The 25,616-nt window shown below is 39.3% G+C and overlaps 2 protein-coding genes and 1 pseudogene across 2 annotated transcripts; all 3 read right to left on the bottom strand.

The window, feature by feature from the left end:
- Positions 1-6,538: 6,538 nt before the first annotated feature.
- LRRC8B (leucine rich repeat containing 8 VRAC subunit B) lies at positions 6,539-17,052 on the bottom strand. The gene is made up of 2 exons (XM_004582067.4): positions 14,914-17,052; positions 6,539-6,916 (listed from the first exon to the last, which is right to left on the bottom strand). The coding sequence occupies exons 1-2, from the start codon at positions 17,050-17,052 to the stop codon at positions 6,644-6,646; spliced, it is 2,412 nt and encodes an 803-aa protein (XP_004582124.2). The 3' UTR covers positions 6,539-6,643.
- A 6-nt stretch (positions 17,053-17,058) lies between these two features.
- Positions 17,059-24,588, bottom strand: LOC131478609 (uncharacterized). The gene is made up of 3 exons (XM_058659033.1): positions 24,571-24,588; positions 20,223-20,326; positions 17,059-17,078 (listed from the first exon to the last, which is right to left on the bottom strand). Exon 2 carries the CDS (start codon positions 20,323-20,325, stop codon positions 20,260-20,262), a length of 66 nt encoding a protein of 21 aa, XP_058515016.1. The 5' UTR covers position 20,326; positions 24,571-24,588; the 3' UTR covers positions 17,059-17,078; positions 20,223-20,259.
- On the bottom strand, positions 19,462-19,573 carry LOC118758736 (small nucleolar RNA SNORA70; annotated as a pseudogene).
- Positions 24,589-25,616: the final 1,028 nt, after the last annotated feature.

The raw sequence follows: 25,616 nt of genomic DNA, 5'->3' as shown, positions 1-25,616 counted from the left end.
TCCTCTAAGGATTATGGAACTGTTTGCTAGTGAGTGAGTGTGAGCAGCCTCTATCGGATCAATTCTGCTTTCAGTGGCAGAGGGAGATAAAGAGTAAAAAATGACATGGGTTGAGCCCTACAGGAACAAGCAAATTATAGGACATGTAAAATTGAAAGTATTTTTAATAAGAAATAATTTGAAAATCTCTTCTCTAGCAGACAAGCAGCTCTATAGAGGAACATTAGGATTAGGAGGCAGAGAAACCCAGAACTGAAGTTTGGAGAAACATGAGACAATATGGTGATGGAAGAGACTTCAATTCAAAAAATTAAAACGTGTCAAAAATGAATTTTTGCTGACTCTTCTTTGACTCTGTATAAATGATGTTAAGTCAACATGGCACTTGAGTGTGAGCCCTAATGTTGTCATTTTGATTAACCTGCTTCACTCCAGCCTCAGACAGGAGGGGTAGAGATCACCAGGTGAGAAACACGGGAGGATAGCTCCCTGCCCATGACAGCATCTATGGATACAGCCTTCACTGCAGCTTCCCAAGATCATTGAAAGCAGGAAGCAAAGACTAAAGAACGTGCTGGAACAGTGGCTGCTCTGCTGCAGAGGACAAGGCACTCACCACCCAGCGGACCCCAGCCCTCAGAGCACCTGGCACCCCTGAGAGGTGGTGTGGGGTGGTGCCTTACAGCAGGCATTTGCTGCACATCCTCTAGCCAGGCTGTGTGGGTCCCAGATGCAAGAAGGAAGGAGCAGGAGGCTTTCTCAAAACTACCAATTTCAGAGAGCAATCAGAATTAACTTTCTTTCTTCATGATGTGGTACAATGTGTATGAAATCTAGCAGTGCAGTGTTCTGCCTATCAGACTGTAAAAAGACATGTTTATTTATTGAAAGGGCAGAATGATAGGAGGTATTAGACCATAGTGACAATCTCTCTGTGTGTGTATGTGTGAGGGAGAGAGAGTTCTTCCAATTTCCAATGGTTGAATTTCCAGAGGTTTCAAAATAGCCAGATGTAGGCTAAGTAATGCCAGGAGAACTCATCCTGGTCCCACAGATGAGTGGCAGAGGCCCACGCATCTGGATAATCAAATCTGCTGCCTTCTCAGGTGCATTAGCAGGAAACTAGGTCTGAAGCTGAGCAGCTGCAACTCAAACTGGAGCTCACATGTGGACTGCAGGCATCACAAGGCAAAACTGCATAACAATATTGACCCCTTTTGCATATCAAATTTTTAATGTGAATCTGAATGTGCTTTTTAAGTTTGTGAAAAAGATGTGTCAATCCAGGTTAAATTATCATGTGCAAAAATTTTGTCCAACAATTAAATTTTTCTGCCTTTACTAAAGTGTCTCAGCATTGCATTTCATTCCCAGTTTTGTTTTAAAGATATATATATTTTTTAAAGATTTATTTTATTTTTATTACAAAGCCAGATATACTGAGAGGAGGAGAGATAGAGAGGAAGTGAAGCTGCCGGGATTAGAACCAGCGGCCATATGGGATCAAGGCGAGGACCTTAGCCACTAGGCCACGCTGCCGAGCCCAAGATATATTCTTTATTGAGAAGGCAGATGTGCAGAGAGCAGGAGAGCCAGGAAGATCTTCTGTGTGTTGATTCACTCCTCAAGCATCCGCAACAGCTCCCCAGGAGCCAGGAGCCCTTCCAGGTCTCCCACGCAGGTGCAGGGTCCCAAGGCTTTGGGCTGTCCTCGACTGCTTTCCCAGGCCACAATCAAGGAGCTGGATGGAAGCAGGGACACAAACCGGTACCTGCATGGGATCCCGGGGCGTTCAAGGCGAGGACTTTAGCCACTAGGCTACTGTGCCAGGTCCCCTAGTTTTTAATTTTAAAATTTTAATTAGTTTTTAGTAGATTCAACATGATTTGTAGTGTGGTTTCTATTTATAGGCACCACGCGGGAAGGGTTGGAAAAAGATGGGTTGGTTTAGACATCTGCCCTTGAGTCTGAGGAGGAACACCACTGGGAACAGGGACTCATCATGGGAAAGACATATTTCATTCCCTCAGTTACTCCTTAGTGTACTGTAGGATTCATCCTACGCTTTCACATGCTTGCCCTTTTGTCATCATTATAGTGTAACTTTAAAGACTCATAGCCCTGGTATGAGATGATTTCTAGGCAAATTAAAACATCTACCCTCTGGTGAATAACGTAACATTCCACTTTCACAGGAAGCTAAGAGGCACAAAACCACCCCTGCAACCTGGGTATGAGAAGTGAACACAGGTAAAAAATTGATATAGTCAAGCTACTTCTAGAACTTAACCTATTTTATTTGCCATTTATTATAAAAATTGAATCTGTATTTTATACAAAAGTTACTTTAATAATAGCAAAGATTACCAAAAACTATTGAATTTGAGGGATTCACTGCCGCAGTGCAGATTTACCTGGTACATCTGAGATGAAAACAGTGAACAAAAGCTTCCATTTTCTGGCAATTCATTACCAGAAGCAAATTGTGTATGTTTTCAAATATGTGACAGATAAAAAAAATTACTAGCCTTTATTGTAAATGAACAAAACAAGGTTTTGTAGATTTCTGCATTTTTTTTCTCAGAGTGAAACATCTGAGGAATTTTACAAACCTCATGAAAGTTAGTATTTTAACTTATACACAACATATATGTGCACAAACATCTATTCTAACCCTGTATCCTTTGTATTTTTACAATGGTACCATCTCAGAGATCATAATATGCAGGAGACATTCATAATTGGTTTCCTCAACAGTAGCATAATATACAAATCAAATGCAAAACGTAAATATTAAATTCAATTGGAAGCCATCTCAACTCAGGACTTTGGCTCACATATTCTAGGTAAATGTTTTAATGTTGTTGAAATGGTTCATGCGAAATAACTGGTAAACAGAGTTAGTCCATTACTAAAGATACTTGGTGATAGCTCCCAGGTGATGGAAACATGGAGGATAAGAAATAGGAAGCAGGTAGCTGTTCATATCCAGTTGAAGAAAGAATGACATCCAGGGCATTTTGCAACAATTATTAAAGCATTTCATAGACAATGTTTTGCTAATACAAATAACTTGTCTCCTATCCCACCAGTCTGCCTTTTCAGATTCTAATGCAATGTACAGTTACTGACGACAGAGCGGATTCTGAGGCTGTTTGTAAGGATGGGGATCATAGGATCAGCTGTGTATCTTGCAGAAAGATGGTAAACTACTACTCATGCAGACACAGGGGCACTGGCTGCTTTCCAAGCAAATATATACTCAGGTATCACTACAAACCCTTTAGCAAAATTCCTTGTTACCAGTGTTGATCATAATAAATGGGGAGGGTAAGTGGAAAAGAAAGATGAAGTTTTTTTGTGTGGCGAGGACAATGTTAAGACTATTAAGATGGAAATAGAATTTTATTAAAAACAGGTGGACTAATGTCAATTCCAAAGAACAATGGTTTATTTTCATGATCCAGTAGTATGCGATATTTTAAACAAGTAAAACTTGAGTCACAAAACACGTGAGGAATAAAAACAAATATTTTCATTAGCCAATAAAAATGTGATATGAATAAATCACCACAGCCACACACAGCATGTCTACTGGAGCTTGTGACAGCACTGTGATCCTGAGAAGCTCCCCTGACCCTGTGTAAAATCAATGTTCAGTGAAAGTAAATACTGGGGGGGAACAACTGCACCAAGGCTGAGAGTGAAAATTTATTATCTGTGTACCACACAGATGTGTCCTGATGCAGGCCATATCTTTAGAGGCATACAAACACTTAGGTTCCAAAACTAAAATTGAGAATTTGGTTTTCTTTTAAATGTTACAACTAAGGAAACAGAACTCTCCTTGATTATAACTAATGAATAAAAATAACTGTGATCCTAGAATTAGCCTACAACTTTTTGTAGTTCTGGAAAACATACTCAATGCATAAAAAACGAAGTTACCCTTTGTATACATGGGTGTCTGTGTATCTCTCTGTTCATCCCTGTGTATGTTTTTTGAGTGAATGCAAATAAAACGAATCAACATCACTACTGGCATAAGCTATAAACTTTGTTTTTTCATAACTTCCTTTTTATTTTTTTTTGGAAAATGCATACACATTATTAGAAATGTCAACTAAAGCCTTATAATTTTACAAACTTCATTTTCTTCATTACCAAAGGAAAATGGATACTTGTAAAATAAAGACCCACCCTGACAGTGCAGGAAAGGTGGTATTAACACCACCATTTTCTTTATCAAGTGGTGTATTCTCATTGTTCAACGTTTTCAGTACTATGTTATTTCTAAAGCTACCTAAATACTGATGACCATTATTTAGATAAGAAATTCAAAATCCACAGCATCATTAGTAATGTAATTTGCACCAATAACTATACCCTAGTGTGTTTGAAAACAGCTCATAATATTCATTATTGATTCTGCCAGTAAATCGCTCCCACAAATTTATGGAGGTGATAAGGAAAATTCAGCCACTGATCTTTGCAGTTGAAAAGGACCAGTGACTTGCTCTGGAAAAATTCTAGTTTGTCAAGTGGTAACAAACTTGAATTTTATTTTTAAAACTCTTCCCCTATATGGGAAGATGGATTTTTTTTCATACAAATTTGGCTAACTATGCGGCTGAAAACACTTTTTTTGCATCATGTACACATCCCAAACCAAAGATAATTTTATCCAACACTGGAATCAGTACACATGATAATTATATAGTGAAACATGAAAATAATCATCAACTCACATTAAAGAAATGGAAAAACAATAACAAAACAGCTCTATATAGTCAGGACCTATTTTTTGATGTTCTAGAATAAAGTTTCATCAGTTATGACTAGTTCCCTGAGAACTCAACTGTTCTGACTGAAGGCAAATTTTGGTAAAAAGTATATTTTTATACTGTTTCTCCCCATTCAGAACAAACAATAATGTGTTTGGCAGCTTTTGGTGGTCATTTTTTAAAATAGCTACTACTATTCAAATTTTATTTGACGTGAATCATTCTTTGCCTAAACTTTAGTGGTGTGTGGCAGATGAGCTACATTTGCTATACTTCAAAGAACAATTTCATCTTCCTGGAACAAAGTTAGAGAAAAAACAAAACAAAACCACACACCACATCTCCACATTTACAGTACTCTTCATCTGTAGTGTTTTCCAGTTTGGTGTAGATGCAGCTAATAGCTTATTCCAGAGTTGCATCCACAATGAGGTGGCATTCAAATGCCTGTAGCCATTACAGGAAAGCACATCGAAAATGCACATTTCCCAAATGTGAGTTGGTGGTTTTACTCATTTAACAATATGCATAATAATAAAAGGTCAAACATACAGCTCTTTATAATAAGGAACAAAAGTGTATTCCACAAGAGATGGATAAAGTCATGAGATGAATTTCAGTTAACTGCATCTAGTTCTTTGTGGGCTTTGAAAACTCTTACAAGACACAGAATAGAAGTTGAGTGCTTTACATCAGAATCACATCTAGAGAGCATGCAGATGGAGGGAAAAAAGTGTTTCACTTCAATGCTTGCTAAATTTCTGCAAGTATTTTAAAATTAACTCTGAAAGCCAAGTCTGTACCTGTCTCCTCCATCACAGTTTTTGTGAATAATTAGGAATTGTACCCGTACAGTTGCATAACAATTAGGGAAGAGAGAGGTAGATGATAAGCCATTCTCTCACGAGGAAACTCCCAAATACTTAATGGGATGAAACACAAGGCTTTTGTTATCCGAATGCCATGAGCCACAGAGTGATGAAACATTTGGAGCAGAATGTGCACAAACATGAGAATCATAAACAACCAAAACTAAGAACACCAATATGCCTATGGTCACACTACCTGACAAAAATCATTTTTACAGATGTTGAATCCAAAACTAACCATAGAAATGCTTAATATTTAATATCAAAGTTCTTCACAAATCAAAAAAAGCTTCAATGATAGGTATGAAGACATTTTCAAGAATACGTTGATTTCCAGGATGCCTGAGAACACATCTTAGTTAGGAGCCCTGCTTCCCTTCAAATCCAAGCCCTAAGGCGGGCATTCTCTCAGGGTCATTGTTGTTATAGAGAAAATTAGATTAAGCAAGACTCAAGCAGGCTGGGAAAGGAAGTAAAAATTAAGCCAAAAAGGAGTTCTGCCAAGCATAATACATCCTAAAAACAAAAAAAAAGGAAGAATTAAATCAAAGACAGTGGTGAGTATACATCAAGGAAATTTATGTTGAGGATTTCATGGTCTCGATGATAAGCATGAAAACAGGAAGTCAGTTAAAATAAGTGTGTAAATCAGTCATGCAGACTGAGGGAGGAAAAGGAAATAATACCTGTACAGTCTTCATGGTAAAAATATGAAGATAAGAAGTCAGTCATGCCCCCCAATTTCACCCTTGATGTATACTTCTTACAACAATTTAATAAGTTAAACTTCAATTATTCACAAGATTTCAGTCCAGTGTCAACACCTTAATACAGAGTTAGACACTGAGTTGCTTTAATGTGACGCATGCTCACCACTCATCACAATCACCACCCACTTTTCTTTATTACACAGGATATTTTACTTCTCACACACAGCCTGAGGGCTGACTTTCCAATGTGGTTCTGAGATTTGGGTGACTTTTGTTTAGGTCAGCATTTATCTAAACATGTCTGCAGACGTTCAGTAACAGGGAGAGGAAGAGTATTCAGCAAATTCTCTTCGACAATCAGACAGCTTCGCTTCAGGGACTGACAGCCTTCGAGTTCAGGAGGAAGTGTCTCCAGGTAATTACCAATGAGTTCCAGATGTGTCAGGTGTGTCAGCTCGCCCACGAGTGGGGACAAGTTCATGAGGCTATTTTTCCCCAAGAGTAAACACTGTAGTTTTCTGCACTGAAACAGTCCATCTGGTAGCATTTCAATCTGAAAGAGGGAAAAAAAAAGCCTATGATAATACATTTGTTCATGTACACTGTTCGCCATTTTGTCCACAGATAAATCTGGATGTTTACAGAGATACATGTGACAGCAATGATAAATCTGAAATAGATGAAAAAGACAAAGGCAAAATAAAGATAGGCAAACCACAAGGAATCGGGACAATGTGGCGACCAAGAGCATTTAAATCCTTGTTGTAGATGGTAGGCCATAAACTTGAATCTAAACATTGCTAAGCAGATCTACGGAAAACACAATTATTTATGTACATATCGTCCCTAAACAGAAAACAAAGCAGTAACCCAGAAATATCAGAGCTATTGTTGCCCTTACTGAGAAAGAAGTTTCTTTCAGGTGTCCTCCTAACAAACTAAGTAAAAAAAAAAAGGAAAAGAAAAAAGGAAAAAAAAATTACTAAGTAATTAGCAGCATCCTTAAAATATGTGGAGACCAAACAGGACTGTGTCAATACACTTTTTCATAGCATCGGCTAACCATTTTTTTTCTTTCTTTTTTTAAAAAGCAGTCCTTAGGGGAGCAAAGACAGGAAAGGTATGATATTATAAATTCACTTTCCACTACACAAATAAATATTTGCGTATTTACCCTATTTCCTGCTCTCTGGCATAGCTACAATTTATATCATAAAAGGTTCATTATATAACAGAGGTACGATTTTAAATATGATAAATAGCTTGTAAATTAGGATAACTCCTTGCCTTCTTTAATTTGACTGCTTGTCTACATGGCATGTTGTATGTGTATTTCTAAGGGAGCCACAGTGTGCATGTGAATAAGGTTCACTGGGGAAAGACCAATAGACAAGGTGAGCATACAAAACTCCTTCCAATCACTGGGGGTGAGTGAGGGCTGAACACAGGTAGACTACACACTCCCATCTGATCATCTTCGTCCATTCTAGGGGCAGGAGGCAGTTCTATGAAATAACGTAGGCTCCTTGTTTCCAGAAAGTGCCTTGCTAGCTTTGCTTAGAGGATGAGTTCCTAGGACTATATGGAACTTTTTCTCCTCATAAAAATAAATACCATTTATGCAACTGTCTCTTAGTAGCCACAGTGTACCAATTCTAGGACTCTCCATCCCCAGATAAGAAAATCCTCAGATGTCAAGTCATACAAAATCACATGGTCTGCATATATCTATGCACATCCTCCATATGCTTTTTTTCATTTGATTAGTTGTATTACATAATGCAATATAAGTGCTATGTAAATAACTTGTATTGTGTATGGAATAATGACAAGAAAAATATATGTTCAGTATAAATGCAATTTTTTTTCCAGAATATTTTCAAACTACAGTTGGTTGAATCCACATATGGAGAACCCATGGATATTCAGAGCTGTATGTGAACAAAAAAAAATGATCAAATTGTATTAAAAATGCTCATTGTATTAGAAACTTCCCTCTTATACCTCATCTACACACACATTCAAGGTTAGATATCCTTGAAAATATCAAATAATCACCATGGTTAAGATAAACATTCAACGTCAACCTTCATGTCAAAATACAAGCAGGGAAAATATTCTTTTATTTCATGCCTTCTTAAGAGCAGATCGAATCTGTATATAAATATAGGGGATGATTACAAAATTGATGGAAATGTGTATTATGAAAATGTATATATTTTGGAAAAATTTTAGCATCAAAACAGACTCACACTAACTTGTTACATTATATCTGAACAAGATTTAGTTTGAGGCACAAAGCAAGAAAAGGTATCAGTTTGAAAAAACCCCCTGTTAACAACTATGAATTTTGTTATAAAAGGTCTTGCTACCAGTGTGGGGGATCTGGATGAAACTCCTGGTTCCTGGCTAATGACTGACTCAGCCCTGGCTGTCATAGGCTTCCAGAGAGTGAACTAGTACATAGAAAACCACTTTTAAATAAATATTTTTAGATCTATTTTTACTTAAAAGGCAGAGTTACAGAGAAGTAGAATAAAAAGAAGAGGAGGAGGAGGAAGGAGACAGAGAGAAAGAAAGCAAGCGAGCAATAATGTTTCCATCTGTTGGTTCACTCCCCAAATGGCCACAATAACTACAGCTGTGCCAGTCTGAAGCCAAGAGCCAGGAGCTTCTTCCAGGTACAGTGTTCCAAGGACTTGATGCATCTCCTGCTGTTTTCCTAGGCCATAAGCATTGAGCTGGACTGGAAATGAAGAGGCCGGGATGTGATCCAGCACACAAATGTGATCTGGTGTCACAGCTTAAAACTTAGCTTGCTGTGGTATGATGCTGCCCCTACCCCCAATTAAGTTGTTAAAAAAGATAATGCATAAGATGAAGTCCACAGCAGAGGGCCATCCATATCAACCTGAGGAAAAAAGTTAATCTTCTTAATGCCCTAATTAAAGGGTGCTGATGATTAACAGCAAGAACAATAGCCAACCCCATGGACATCTCAGTTGTTTCAGCTTATACAATTTCAACTGTTCTCCTCACAAGTGCCCAAACTGCTACACCTACATCAACTGCAGACAACAGCAGAAATTTCCACACAAATTTTAAACATGGGATCAAGTTTACGAAGGATTACCACAAACAAGAAAACATGCATTTAGTATAAGAGGCTAAAAGACAAAGCAGAGTAATGGCTGCCCAAGTGATGGAAGTTGTCTAGTCAAACCAAGAGCAAAGTTAAGAGCAAAGGTCAAGCCAACAGTCTTTGGGGATGTTCAATTCAAAGCATTTTGCTTATCGATCTTCTGGAGGGCCACAGAACACTGACTTCTTAGAAGAGTATTTTTGGGAAAGACAGCCAGAGTGTCGACAGTAAAACACATTGGAAAGCTTCCCAGCTAGTCCTTCTCAAGCATGACAATGCCCCTGCTCCATCCTCTCATCCAGCAAGGACAATCTGGTGAGAATTCTGAAGGGAAATCATCACATTTTTTACTTTGCAGTCCTGAATTTGCTCTAATCTTAAAATAATCTTTGGAGGTATCTCAACTAGGCCAAAATCCCAGGACCCTCAGTTCTTTAGGGATGCACTCAGTGACTGACACCATCATTTACAAAAGACTTCTTGATCTTGATGAAGCTGATGTTGGGAAATAAAGGTCTATTTTTATTGTGTAATTCCAATTTCCATGCACTCTCTTAAGTTACTGGCTCAACTTCCATATTGAGACTTGAGGTAAAAAGGTGAAAGAGAAGAAATATAATCCATTTCTTCTAATTTGATTTGAAAGGTAAAGTGATAAAGAGGGAGGAAAAACAGAGAATTGATTTTCCATCATGTGCTGTATTTTCTAAACGCCCGCCCCAACCAGGTATGGCCAGGCCTAGGAGACAAGAGTGGTATTTGGGTTGTCCATGTGGATGGCAGAGACCCAGATACTTGAGCTATCATCCACTCTCTCCCAGGGTGCATATTAGCAGGAAGCTGGATTAGAACAGAGGTGGGACATAAATGCAGGTGGTCCTCTCTACATGTAAGCATCCCAAGTGGTAGCTTAACTTGCGGTGCCACAATGCCTGCCTTCCCTTTTTAAAGCAATCCCTTATCTGCAGCTCAGAAGTAGGGCCAATGCCTACTAGTAATGGGCAGGAAGAAATAAGTCATTTGCAGTGTGTGCTAAGGGTTCAGAGTGCCTGCTGGGGTCTAAGCAATTACTTAGCCAAATTGGCTGAAAATGAAGCAGTAAGGCTTATCTGTATTCAGTAAACATGTACTCAATGCCTCCTTGGTGCCAGGATCCCAGCTGGGTACTGGGTATAAAGTAATAATCAAGCAGATGGCTTCTAAGAGTAAATGCAGGAACTGGCATTGTGGCATAATGGTTAAAGCCACCATCTCAATGTTGGCATTCCATATAGGTGTTAGTTCCTGTCCCAGCTGTTCCACCTCCAATCCAGATTCCTACTAATGGCCTGGGACAAGCAGCAGATGATGGCCCAAGTGCTTAGGCCCCCACCACCCACATGAGAGATCTGAAAGAAGCTCCTGGTTCTGGTTTCAGCCTGGCCCAGCACTGGTCATTAAGACCATCTAGAGAGTAAATCCATAAATGGGAGATATCTCTGTCTTTCCTTTTATCTCTGTAACTTTGACTTTCAAATAGGTAAATAAATCTTTTTTTTTTTTTAAAGCTTTTATTATTATTGGAAAGCCGGATATACAGAGAGGAGAGACAGAGAGGAAGATCTTCCATCCAATGTTTCACTCCCCAAGTGAGCCGCAATGGGCCGGTGCGCGCCGATCCGATGCCAGGAACCAGGAACCTCTTCCGGGTCTCCCATGAGGGTGCAGGGTCCCAAAGCATTGGGCCATTCTCAACTGCTTTCCCAGGCCACAAGCAGGGAGCTGGACGGGAAGTGGAGCTGCCGGGATTAGAACCCGCGCCCATATGGGATCCCGGTGCGTTCAGGGCGAGGACTTTAGCCACTAGGCCACACCGCCGGGCCCGGTAAATAAATCTTAAGAAAGTTTTCATGCAGGTGATCATGGACCTTTGGGTCAGAACAACACTTGTGTGTACTATAGCATGTTCAGCATCATTCTTGGTCTGTTCCCTCCAATTGCTGGTGCCATTTCCCTCCTCAAAAGCCTTACAGTAAATATCTACTAAGACATGTCATTAGTGTAGAAGAGGGGGCAAAATCATCCTCAGTTGAGATGTCCTAGTATACCTCAAGAGAAACAATCATACAGATAGCCTGTCATGGGTGGAATGAGGAAGAGTGTCCTAACCCGAGCTGTTCCAAGAATCACACATACCCTTCCTTCAGTCAACTTCAGGTGCCCAGTGAACATGTTCCTCATTTGGACTGGCTGTCTATTAGTTGATTACCCTGATGCCACTAGCTTTATTCTCCAGCCTGGCTATCAGTACTATCAGTTGTCTATCAATCTTCTCTTAAAATCTCTGAATTTGTGACTTCAGTGAACTTCTCAGTCTTCAACAAAGAGGGATTTTAGCAGGCCGTACAGCGACCTCTGGGGTTGGCTCCTGCAGGGGGAGGCTGTTAGACTTTCAACAACGGCGCGATTAGAGAGTCAAGGGCAGCATCTGGTGGTTATCCCTCTCTTGTGCCCAATCCTTCTTGGAGGTTTCTTTAAATGTCATTGCCCAGCTAGGGTGCAGGATCTTCCTTGGCTTATTCTAATTTAATTTTCCTAAAGAAACCTAGGGAACTTCGTTAGAGACTCAAGATTTTCCATCTAGGTTGCAATCATATCCTGGTAACTCTATTTACCCCCTTAAATTAGTTTGCCTTGAAGCTTGTAAGTACTGAACTGAGGTCTTGAAATTTTATAAAATCTTAGATAATAGGCCTGGCGTGATGGCCTAGTGGTTAAATTCCTTGCCTTGCATGCAATGGGATCCCATATGGGTGCTGATTCATGTCCCAGCTGCTCTATTTCCCTTCAAGCTCTTTGATTGTGTCCTGGGAGGGCAGTGGAGGATGGCCCAAGTCCTTGGGACCCTGTGCCTGTGTGGGAGATACAGAGGAGGCTCTTGGATTCTGGCTTTAGATCAGCTCAGCTCTGGCTGTTGCAGCCAGTTGGGGAGTGAACCAGTGGACAGAATATCTTTCTCTCTGTAGATCTACTTTCCAATAAAATTAAAAATCCTAAAAAAAAAAAAAAAAAAAAAGGAAAGGGCTGATGCCATAGTGTAGTAGGCTTAACTTTCATCTTTGGTGCCACATCAATATGGGTACTGGTTTGAGTTCCAGATGCTCCATTTCCCATCCAGCTTCTTGCTTAAGGATGGCTCAAGTTCTTGGACCCCTGCATCCATGTGGTAGACTCAGAGGAAGCTCCTGGCTCCTGGCTTTGGATTGGTTCAGCTCTGACCATTGCGGGCTTTTGTGGGATAGTGAACCAGTTGAAGGAAGAGCTCTCTGTATTTCCTGTCTGTAACTCTGCCTTTCAAATAAAAATAAAATAACTTTTTTTTAAATAAAGGAAGACTTTATACTTTGGGAGATGATTAACTTCATAAACTATATTTCAAATATGTACATAATACATTATAAAAGAAAAACAGGCACATTATGTATGGCCACCAAATGTTTTTAACAAGATTGACTGGAGCCCTCACAATAGGATGGTTCTCTTTCCATGCCTATGATGGATATTGATCATTATATAACCCATTGCTCCCTAGAGACTCGGATCTTCAGAATCCTTCTGTCAAATTTCCTTTTTTCTTACCAATTACACATTCTATATCCAGAATATGCTAATCACCCAAAGAGTCCTCATTTCAAGAGACAAAGCTGATTTCTTGCCCTAAATAGTGATAAGGAGATACGCTTACACATGTAGAAGCAAAGGTGTAGGCATACACTGAAGTGCTTTGTAAGACTTGAACAAATCTAGGTAAATAATTTCTCACCATCACAATCAGTGACATCACGGACCAGTGATCTCTGGACTTGGGATGCAAATAGATCTTACTCTTCCTCTCACTCCTTTCACATCATCCATATACTCCACTGCTTAACACAGGTGGGCATTGCCTCTCAGTAGCAGTGTAAGACGCAGTAGGAGTCAACTCTGAGTCCCAAGACAGCTCCATACCAGGAAGCTTCAGACCTCCAGAGAGTCACTTCCCAGACTATTAGCAGGAAGCTGGATGGGAAGTGGAGCAGCTAGGATGTCAACCGGCACTCTTTCAGGATGCTAGCACCACAGGTGGAGGAATAGTGTGTCCTGCCACTGTGCCAGTATCTTCCCTTATGAAAGAGAGCACTTATTCAACAAAGGATGTTGCTACCATTTCAATCTACTCTGTCAAGCACAGTCAATAACTTGGCATCAAAATTATTCATGGTCTCAAGGTTTGATTATATCAACCCAACAAAAGCATTAACTTGCTCATACATTTAAACATGGCCATTTAACCACTAAAATACCAATTTAATCAACCACAACTCTCAAAAATTCATGTAGTTGTGATTTACTTGGGTATATAATTTTGGTGGAAGCAAAACTTTTTAAAGGAATTATATTTTCATTACATACTTAACAGGGGGACAAGGTATGATCCTCCAGTTTTTTGGTATTTCTTTATCATTCATGGTTTCCAAAAATAAGTCTGATGATTAATGTCAATTGGCTAGTACTATGCACTAGTATAAAATAGGTATGACAAAAGTAATAATACATTATAGTGGAGTATTAGAAGCAGCAATGGGAACACTCCAAGTAAGGTTAGTTCCATTTCTTGTCAGACCTAATTGCTGAGTTCCACCTCTCTCCTTCCCATACAGCCATCACCATGGCATTGTTTTTCCTCCCCCTTCACATTTTAGCTTAGGAAACTACTCATTTATTTTGTTTTCTCTTGTTTCAGTGAAGCTAACTTTTCCTCAGCTTGGCTTTACTGTTGCAAATTATGGTTCATTTTTAAGCATGATGCTGGCAAAAGCTTTGGAGAAACCCAAGTGTTGCATTACAGCACCAGGCCTTTCATTTTGAATTTTCTTTCTAGAAATTCATGTGGAGTTCAACTCTTCTTTTTAATGCATTATAAAAATGTTTTATAATTCATAATCCCAGAAGTTTGAAACAAAAAGTTATTCTTTTATGGGAGATTTGGAAAGTTGAAAAATTTTCTCTATGTACTTAAAAACATTCCAGAAACAAAAAGCAAGCTCCACCATAACCAATTAGTTTAAAATACTTTAAATGTATGGTGTTTATGTAGAGAATGGGAGAAAAAGAATAAAGAGGACATTTGTTGAACAACTATTACACACCAGGAACCATGCCAGATACTTCCACACTTTTTCATAAAATCTCCATGACAACTTGTAAGTTAGAGTAAAAACTGATACCCAGTGTTTTGGTAATTTGTTCAAGACCACATGGGCTTGGGTTTGGCTCAGAGAATGCTTTGTGTGATTTCAAATGCATTTTTTTTCTCTACATTACAAATTGCAAGCACAGCAAATACTGTAAAGGGCTGGCCAAGTAAAGGGAAGAATGAATTTACTTACATTGTTGTTGGTCACAGCAAAGTACTGCAAATTACTTAGATACTGGATTTCTTCTGGAATGAAGGTCAGGTGGTTATAGCTTAGATCCAAATACTGCAGTTTGGTGCATAGAAAAAGCTGCAAGGGCAGATTCTCGATATTATTATGATCCAAAGAGAGTTGCTCGAGGTTAGATAACGCCCCAATCTGGGCAGGAATATAAGCAATGTTATTGTGCCACAACTTCAAGCAGGACAGATTCTGAAGATGCTGGAAGCTAATGATCTCCTCCACTGTCTTCAGGTTATTTTCCTTGAGGTCTAGCTCATGCAAATTGTTCAGGCTGAAAATGGAGTGTGGAATGCGTTCCAAGTCACATCCGATCAGTTCAAGGCTCTTTAGGTTGACCATCTTTTTAAGATTGTTCAACACCACCAGCTTGCATCCCTCATTGTCAAGGGACAACTTCTGCAGTGAAGGCAGGAGGTCTGTAATGACTTGGGGGATCCGGGACAGGCTGCTCTTCAAGTATAGCGTCCTCAGGTTCTTTAAGTCCTGAAAGCCCTCCAACTGTGTGGTACTCAACTGCTCAGGGAGCACACAGCCTGAAAGGTAAAGTTCCTTGAGATTCTTCAAGCGAAATACCCAGCGGGGGATTTTTCCCATTTCTGTAAATTTCAGGCGGAGGATTTTTAAGTTTTCCTCTAGAAAGGCCAGTGCAGGATGGTCCACCAGCAAGGATGAGTGGTAGACACGAAGCTCATTGAGGTTGACCAGCTGTGAGATGGCAGAGGGGAGCTTGACCTCTGGGATGAGCTCGAGGGTCAGCACTTCCATTTCTGTTAACTCAAAGACATTGTCTGGGAGGCCACTGAGCATAAAGAGCCGTAGCTCTATCTTGTCCTGGGAATTCTTCACCAGCTTACTTTTCAGCTTCTCTACTGTCCACTCGTTGTTCAGGTTGATCTGTTTCAGTTTGTTCTCGCTGACCTCAGACAGGAATATGGAGAAACGTTTGGAGTAAAGTGGGTCATACTGATCTGCCAGGTGCAGGATGAAGGCAAAGTCATTTTGCACGTCAGGGATATCGCTGTAGTTGCTTTTCTCTCTCAATGCCTCAAAGGAATATTGCTTTAGTGAACTCCTCAACATCCACCACAAGCTATAGGAGGAGGTGAGACCATAGAGAATAACCAAAATGACATAAAAGGAAGCTAGGACCTTAAAAATCTCTGCCAAGGAGTAGACACATTGGTAGCGCTTGTATCCTGTAAAAGCCTGCACGTCAATGGAACAGTCAATTTCAAGAGTGATATAGGTTAAAAAGTATGGAACGTAAGTTATGATGAGGACAAACAGAATGACCTTGACTATTATTTGTTTCAGGTATACCCTATAAATGATGTCCTTCTGTTCCACATGCATGCGAAATCTCTTCACTTTCTCAAAGATGGCTTTGGCCTGTTCGCCCTCCTTCTTGTCCAGCACACTGGAAGTGGGGCTTTCTATGCCTGGGGACTCCAGCCCTGGCTGTGGGTAGGGCAATGACTGCTTGCTGGAGTCAACGTCAGCAGAACACCCTGAGGACGAATGTAAAGTCTTAGACTTGGAGAGTTTGCGGGGTCTCACTGACTGTTCGGCCACTGTTTCAGACAGGGCACGGGTGGTCCACGGAGAGTCAAAGCATTTGTGAAGGATGGCCACGAAATGCTCCAGTCGGGAACTGGTACTGGGGTAGTGAAGCCAAAAGTTGCTGCAGGCTGCAAAGATGAGCGTGTGCAGGAGCACCAGGTAGGGGAAGAACTTTGCAAACCAATGGAGTTGTTTCTCATAACAAACAGCATCGATGTAGGAATACTGCTGTCGGTGGAGATCATTCTGGATTCGGAGGGGCAGTGGAAGTGGCATCTGGGGGCTAGAGGACATGTTCTTGCTGGCTTTCAGTATGTCCCAAGGCACAGCACAGTGATTGTCGAATTCCATTTTGCATGGAAGACAGCACAGAACCCTGCTCTGTGTAAGCTGGAGAGCTCCGGCCAGCACTGCCACCAGCAGCATGATCAGAGTGATGTAATACCAGAACACGTCCCACCATGGTTTTAAGATGTGGTAAGATGACTGGGCATCTGCTAAACACTTCAGCTCTGTTAGGGTAATCATGGCTTTCTCTTGTACATATACAGAATCTGCCAAGAGAAAAATAGAATAAGCATCACTGAATCAAGGACAAATAAGAGTTTAATGCTTATACTTGTACAGACAGACCCTACCCAAGCAGGATTTAGCTCACAGACACACTGAGGAAGATGGGCTTATCAAGGGGTCTTATGGTGGTGGCCTCTGGGAACTCCAGGCCATTACAACTCTATGCTATAAAGTTGCTTAGATGGGGGATCATTCAGTAATAAGTTGCATCTATTACAGATTTAGTGCTTGAGGCAATTATCTGGTTAGCTTTTGGATCTTAGCTCTAGGCTAGCCTACTGAAACCAGGAGCCATTAACTCATTGGAAAATTTTATTTTTGTTACTGATTTCTAACAGTCATATTTTCTAGCCTCTAGAAGGTCCGAATAAGTTCCCTTCCATGTCTTGTTCCACATTTAGAGCATCAGTTATATCCTAGGAGCTGTTTCAACCACAAGGAGCTTTATAGAATTATCCGTTAGGCATACAAAGATCTACTGGTTCTGAAACCAAAACAAACTGTCACTGAATTAATTATCTAGTCTTGCCTCTGAACTTTGTTACTTCAGTGCATGTGCATTTAGAAGTGGAGAAATAACAATAATGACTTAAACAGAGGGAAAAAAATAAAATGAAAGAGAGGGAAGAAAACACTTGTGAAAATATTCCTACCATGGGAAAACCATCTTGTATTTAATGTTGTGATGACAAAATGTTAAATAAAGTTATAATCAGGATATACTCTATTTCTCAATTATTTGCGTCTTTAGAAAAACAGTATTGAAAGTTAGACAAAACTCAGAGTTTCTATGCTTACACATAGAATTGTTCAATAAATTATTAGTTATAAAAATATGGACCACTTATATTTGGCAAAGAATAAGATGAAAGTAAATATTATGGAGGCTAGCTAAGCCTACTGCTGTGGCGTCAGCATCCCATAGGTGTACTGATTGGAGTCCTGGAGGCTCTACTTCCAGTCCAGCTCCCTGCTTACAGCCTGAGGAGGCAGCAAATGGCCTGGGAGGGCCCAAGTCCTTGGACCCTGCACCTAAATGGGAGATCTGGAAGAAATTCCTGTCTTCTGGCTTTGGACCAGCCCAGCTCTGGTCATTGCGGCCTTTGGGGGAATGAACCAATGGATGGAAGAAGTCTCTGTTTCTTTCTCTCTTTTACCTTCTCTGCCTCTCTTCTTTCTGTAACTCTACCATTCAAGTAAAAATTAAGCAAATCTTAAAAAAAGGAAATATCTTGGATCTTATAAATCATCTGCTAAGAGTAAGAGCACAAATAAATTATGGTAGCATGGTCATCCTTTACTGATAGTCTAGCTCACCACACCAAGGCTTCCTTCTGGAGTATCCTGATTTGGAAGTTCTATTCTTTTGGACACCCTGCCACTGGCAGCATCCAAAGAGAGCCTATTTTGCTTCTAACTGTCCTCCATTTGGAGACTGATATCCTGCTTTGAGTCCCATTACAGAGTTCTATCTCAGTTAACAAGTTTCTTCTCTTGCTGATTACGCTCAACACATTACTGATCATTTGTCCTTGAACTCTATGCCATAATAATCTCTCAAGTGTCAGGGCATTCTATATTGTGATCAATGATTTTAATGGCTGGACTGGAGCACCACTTTCTGCCCATGTCCACTTTATATGGATTCACCTTCCTTCTCAGTCTTGTGGTTTGATCATCTAACTCTTCAGGGTTTTCTGCCATTACTCTAATGTAGTGGATCTATTTCTAACTTTCAATTCCTCCCATTCTGCCTTGCCCTCATTGTGGTTAACCATAATTGTGTGTCAAGGCAAGACAAAAACCAAAAAACACGAGGATTACATGAGACAAATAGAAATTCCTAGACTTAGACTGAAAAAGACAATAAACATGAAGTGGTGGTATAGGTTAAGCGTAGTATCGCAGAAAACATTGGTGAATGAAAGAACATGGATTTTTTTTTTCAACAGAAATCAGGGTTTATTATTGATCAGATTAAAAAACATAGACTAGCAGAGGCTACATGAGTGGAAGGCTCGCCACTTGTCCAGGGACCATGGTTGGGGATGTATTTGACCCCATAGCCATTAGGCGTGAGCCACTTCTCAGCCACCGTGTCTTTAAATTCATCTGCATTGAATTTAGTAGAGCCCCATTTCTTTGAGATGTGGATCTTCTGGTAACCAGGGAACCTGACCTAGGCCCTGTGTAGGGCCTTAACCACATGTTCCTTGTTCTGCACTTGATGTGGATGGACATGATGACTTGGCCAATGTGAACCCTGGCTACTGTGCCTTGAGACTTTCCCAAAGCGCCCCACATAACTGTGCAGCCTAGATGAGGAACAGCATGAGGTCAGATGCAGGAATGGCCACTTTAAAGGACTGTCTCCAAGGTTTCTTAGGGCAAGCCATACAAGCAACAGGTTGCATACACTATCAAGGAAGCTGCTGTCTGCACACCAGGAGATTTTGGTTATTACAGTTAACTATGTTATACCTATAATGCTACAGTAATGATCATATCACTTGACGTTATTAATAGGTTGATGCAGTTAAAGGGGGAGCCGTCTTTTTTCTGTATGCCTAGTGAGATTACATCTCAGATTCAACGTGAAGCTAAAGACAAATGGGCAACAAAACAATCAGGATCTATCAAGTATAAAGTAAGGAACTGATGGTATTCAGGTAAGACAATTTATGACCAGTATGAGTTGACAGTTCATCTTCTTATTTTTATACAAGTACTCATGGATGAAAGAATATATGAATTGATTCCAGAGGTAGAACTAGGTAGATGGACATTTTAGAATAATCATATTTTGATTCGGTCTACAAGCGATCATAATACACCTGATTGCTCTGTGAAACAGTTCAGCTCCCTATGACTAGTAAAATTTGAATAAACATCCTGTAGTGGACAGAGAATCATTCTCTCTGAAGGATCTTCTGGGTTTCTGTCTGTCCTCTCAAAGTTTTCAAGAGTTAAATTCCTGTAAAGTATGTAACTGAAATAATAGAGGAATGAAAACACAAGCAGTTCTAACAATGATAAGGGTATTTGACAAGAGAGTCAAAATGTATTTAACAAAGGATACAGGTAGACGTTCACTTAAAAAATGCACTTTACATTTTTATACTTACTATAATGAAAAAAAATGACAAATCAATCAGCTCTGCTTCAATCAGGAGGTCGACATCTTTTGAAGTTTCTTAGACACACCATCATCTCTGTGGTTATCTTCATTCTACGAGAAAGCATAAATATCTTGAAGCAGCTATATCAATCTATACATCTTCAGGTAGATTTTCCCAAGTCAGTTGACTTTTCATACTAGGACACATCTGATCAAGCTATGCATGTATATAGGATTCTGTACAAACTTATTAGGCCATACTAATTCCCTTAACTTTCTTTCAATTATAAATAAGGTTCTATAGAAACTTAGATGCAACATATTAAAAAATTCTGCATGTATAACACTTTGTTTTTTTCCAAGTAGTTTACATACGTTAATTTCTCTCAGCCCTCAGACACAGATGGTCTTATTTGCATTTATCAGCTAGCTCATCAAACCTTGTGATTCCTACATCCTTATTTAAAACCACACACCACTAAGAAGTCTCAGCACTATTAAAATTCAGTCCATTGATTCATTAGGAAAAGTTATAAATTAATACACTTTTTCAGATACAACTCAGAAATTACTGTGAAATTCCCTGAAATAACATTTATATTATATTTTTAATTTGAAGAGTAATAAAAGCCATTTTCAGCCCATACTTTAATTATTTTTGATAGATGAATTACATATATTGTATATTAAGCTTAAATTGTAAGAAAATTCTGAAATGTTACGATATTTTTATATTGAATGTGAAATTTAGTGCCTACAGATCCTCAAAAAAGTTCCTGGGATGGTTTTCATTGCTCTGAAAAAAACAATCTTTGTTTTTTCATTTTTTTGAGGGCATGTCTGTAATTTGCTTTGGCCTTATTCACCCATAGTAAAGCCTGCTTTATAATTAATTACCATCTAATATCCATTTATTTTATAAGTGACACATGTAGATAACCTGGCTGTGTACTGGCTATAAAGATGGCATCACTGGAGACTTCCTTTGAAGAGTTCCTTGTCAGTAAACAGAGCAATCAAAATACATTAATAATCTAATATCTGTTTTTCTACTTTTAAAGCATGTAATATTTACACTTATTTGTTTTGTACTTAGATCAATCCACTGAGATTGTTTTTGCTTTTTTTGTATTACAAACATGGAAAATAACACAATCTCAGATGGCAAAACTGAAAAGAAAGTTACAACTAGAATGTAGGTCCTAAAACTAAACCCTATGGTGCCAGTCAATCCACGGAATTAGGCCATAGTCCTGGTTCTCTCCAATCAAGAAAAAGCTGTTTAACTCTCTTTCCCAACTCATCCTGACATGTGCATTATAACTGGGTTCCCATGTAACCTTTTGAAAAACACAAAGGCAAATGTAGTTTTCTGAAATGTCTTCAGTTGCATATATATAATCTACTTTCTCAGCTAAACTATTTTTCTATTCAATGTTTTCTCCTAAGACTTGATATTTAGTAAATAACATGTGCATTTAAGAATATCTGAAAAGTCAGAAGCATTTCTACATATCAGATGCCAATTTTTCTCACTGACATGCTTAACTGGAGTTAGAGCATGACTCATTGGTCATTAGGCCATTTAATACTGCTTATAGGTGTAGATTTTTTTCCCCTAGACTACCTTTTAGCAAACAATGAAAGCCAATTCAAATGAGATCTACATTTCTAATACACAAAAAGCTCCAAATTAGTCTAAAGAAATAATGATTTTATGGTCCTATTATCATTCTTTTAGTTTTTAAAACTCATCATAAAGTCATAAAAGCTCTTCAAAACACAAGAATTCATTTGACACTCCCATTCAAAAGTCTCCAAGGCTGGAAAAACAACACTCAAGTTAGGCATCCTTATTTCCCAGTATTTGCTTTGAAAGTATGTCCAAAATAACCAATGAGAAAATAAACAATGATGAGCTGCTGGTATTTGGAGCCATTATACTATAAGAACCGAATCCTGTCTCAATGATCTCTGTCTCTGATCCCAGGCAAACAACTCAAAACGGAGACTGTTAACTCTGTGTACAAAATACAGACATTATTCTGCCAATTTCTATTTATAAACTGACACATAACAATTATATACATTTATGGGATGCCATATACTATTTGGCTAGATGGATCTGCAACATAATGTTCCAATTAGGGCAAACATATCTATCTGCTCAAACACTTAATTAGTTTTGAAATATACAGTACATTATTTTTATCTACAGTCACACTAAAGTGCAACAGAACACCAAAACCGCTCACTTCTATACTTGATAACCATTCACTAAATGTTTCCCAGTTGCTATTCCTTACTCCTTTCACCCTCTGATAACCTCTATTCTGCTCTTAACCATATACGAGGTGTACTTTAGAGTGAGATCATGTGGTGGTACTTGTCCATTATGCTTGGCTTAAATTTACTTCATAAAATGACTTCTAGGTCTATCCATGTTGTCATAAATGACAGGATTTCATCCCTTTCTATGTCTGCTGTTTCACTGTGAATACAGACCACATTTTTTCTTTATTCATCACTGATAAATACTTAGGTTGTTTGTATTTCTTGACTAATTTGAATAGTGCTACTATAAATGCCTCCTTAACACACCAATGTCATTTTTCTTTGTATCCAGACCTATGAGAGATTGCTGGATCATACAGTAGCTCCACTCTTACATATATATTTTAATTTTTATTGGAAAGGCAGATCCTACATTAAGAAGGATAGACAGAAAGATGTTCCATATGCTGGTTCACTTCCCAAGTAGCTGCAACAGCTGGAGCTGAGCTGATCCAAAACCAGGAGCCAGGAGCTTCTTCCAGGTCTCCCACATGGGTGCAGAGTCCCAAGGCTTTCGGCCATCCTTGACTGCTTTCCCAGGCCATAAGTAAGAGGCTTGAAGGGAAGTGGAACAGCCAGTACACAAATAGGCGCCCATATGGGATCCCAAGCATGCAAGGCAAAGATTTAGCCACAAGGCTACTGTGTGGGGCACAGCATAATGATATTTAAATAACTGTATGGATAAACTTAGTTACAATCTAGGGACCTAGAGACATAGAAACCTAGAGAGAAACTACAATCTGTCTAGTAGAGTATTTCATATTAATTTCCATGAAAATCACCAAGTTAAGGCTCCCACCGTCAGAGTTTACCATTCAATAGACCTATCCTATTCTAACTAATTCCTGCTGGTTCAAGCATCACTTTTTCAAAATATCTAAAATACATAAATATTTACTTATTTATTTGAAAGTCAAAGTTATAGAATGAGAGAGGGAGAGCTGGAGTTATCTTCCATCTGCTGATTCACTCCCTGAACGGGGACAACCCTTGGGGCTGGGTTTAGGCCAAAGCCAGAAGCTCAGAACTCCATCCTGTCCTCCCACATGGGTGGATAAGGCCCAAGCAGTTAGCCCAACCTGCTCTGCTTTCCTGGGTGCACTGACAAGGAGCTGGATCTGAAGTGGAACAGCCAGAGTCTAATCAGCATCACAAAGCAATGCTGCAGCCTGTTGGACCATAAGGACCACTCCAGACAACTTTTTGAGAATTGTAAGACAGCAATTCTCAAATGTGGCAATTAGAATAATCCATGACATTATGAAAAGAAATCAAAATACAAGCCTATTCACATAGATAAATGTAACTGGTTTAGGTAAAGCCAAATAAGTTTTTGTTTATCTTGGTTCGAATCTCCCCAGGACGAGTAAGCTCTTAAAACCGATCAGCAATTACCTGTATGGGAAAAGTGGCTATTTTTTAAGTCTTCTTTGAAGTTGTAAAATACTTGTAGGCAGCTCGTTACCCCTTAAACTACAGAGCAATGCAGTCACTACCATCTATACATGGATCCTTCAAATATATGAGGAAGTGAAACAGTAATTCACTGAGCTACAGAGATTTGCAGAATGGATTGTTGGAAGAATAGCAGAATAGCAGAGAAGTTATTTCAATAATGCAATGAGACACAATAAGAGTACACTCTATAATGTACTTGAAAAGAAAGCAGAGTGAAATAGCAACTAAAAATTAAAATTTTGTATCATGGGCCTAGCGGCTAAAGTTCTCACCTTGCACACACATATCCCATATATGTATTGGTTTGTGTCTCAGCTGCCCTGCTTCCCATCCAGCTTTATCCTTGTGGCCTGGGAAAGCAGTCAAGCACAGCCCAAGGCCTTGGGATCCTGGTTCTGTTTCAGCTCAGCTCCACCTGTTGCAGTCACTTGGGGAATGAATCAGTGGATGGAAGATCTTTCTGCCTCCCTTTCTCTCTGTAAATCTGCCTTTCCAATAAAATACATTTTTTGAAAAAAGTAAATCTTTTAAAAAAAACCCTTTTGTGTATCGAAATATACCTGTTACAGAATATAGGCTTTTAAGCATTCTGGAAGTATATGGACCTGGCAATGGTGGCTGACCATGAATGTGGGATTGCCAGGGCTGCTCACTTTCTATTATCAAGTTCTATATGCTTTTCAATTGTTTTTATATTGAAAACATATGACTGTGATCATCAGAAAAATGATAAACAAGAACTTCAAAAAGATAATTTTCATACTTTGAGGCTACTGTACTAAAACACCATCAAGTGGATGGCTCCTAAGCAACTGACTATCTTTAGGGCTAGAAAGATCCCAATCTGTAGATCCAGCACATGGAAGGAGGGCACCTCCTGAGGTTTTCAATGGTGGCAGCTCCAGCCATTGCGGCCACTTGGGGAGTGAACCAGTGGACAGAAAATCTTTTTCTCTGCCTCTCCTCTCTGTAAATCTGTCTTTTCAATTAAAGTAAAATAAAACTTTAACAAATTCTGTATCACTGGGCAACATCAGAAGTTCTATGGAGAAGCAGGAATCAAATGGATTCAGGTTTGGATCTTATGCTATTACAGTATCCTACACAATTTCTAGAACTTAGTGTGCAATAAAGAACAACATAAAAATACAAGAGGCATAAAAATGCTCATATATTTAGGCAGAGAATACTCAAGGTAACGTGTGTCTTTCCCAGGAGACGGCTAGAGTCCAGCAGCATACCACTGAAGATTTTGATTAACTGTTCTACACGCTGCAAACCTTAGCAACTTAACGAAAAATAGGTTTTCAGTCTTGAGATTCTGTGAGGTTCTATGACTGTGGTGTCGGGTGGTACAAAGACAGCTGAGAAGTCCAGAATGTTCTCAGTCATTAGGCCAGCAGTTGGTGCTAACTGCTGACTGGTAACGATTTCATCTAACTCCATGAGGCTCTTCTAGTTTCCCATTGCATGGTGACAGAGTTCTCCTGTTCTTCCTCTTTCTCCTTTTCCTCCTATTCTTTGATTTTATTTACTTGAAACAAAGAGTTACAGAAAAGGGGAAACACATAGAGAAATCTTCCATCAGCCGGTTCACTCCTCATAC

The sequence above is a fragment of the Ochotona princeps genome, chromosome 2 (assembly GCF_030435755.1).
Source record: "Ochotona princeps isolate mOchPri1 chromosome 2, mOchPri1.hap1, whole genome shotgun sequence".
Lineage (NCBI taxonomy): Eukaryota > Metazoa > Chordata > Mammalia > Lagomorpha > Ochotonidae > Ochotona > Ochotona princeps.
This window is presented reverse-complemented; position numbering and strand designations above follow the sequence as displayed.

Excerpts from the sequence above, each read along its gene's own strand:
- LRRC8B (XM_004582067.4), bottom strand. The coding sequence starts at position 17,052 with ATGATTACCCTAACAGAGCTGAAGTGTTTAGCAGATGCCCAGTCATCT. Across the intron at positions 6,917-14,913 it reads TTGCTGTGACCAACAACAAT|ATTGAAATGCTACCAGATGG; the intron begins GTAAGTAAATTC and ends TCCCTCTTTCAG.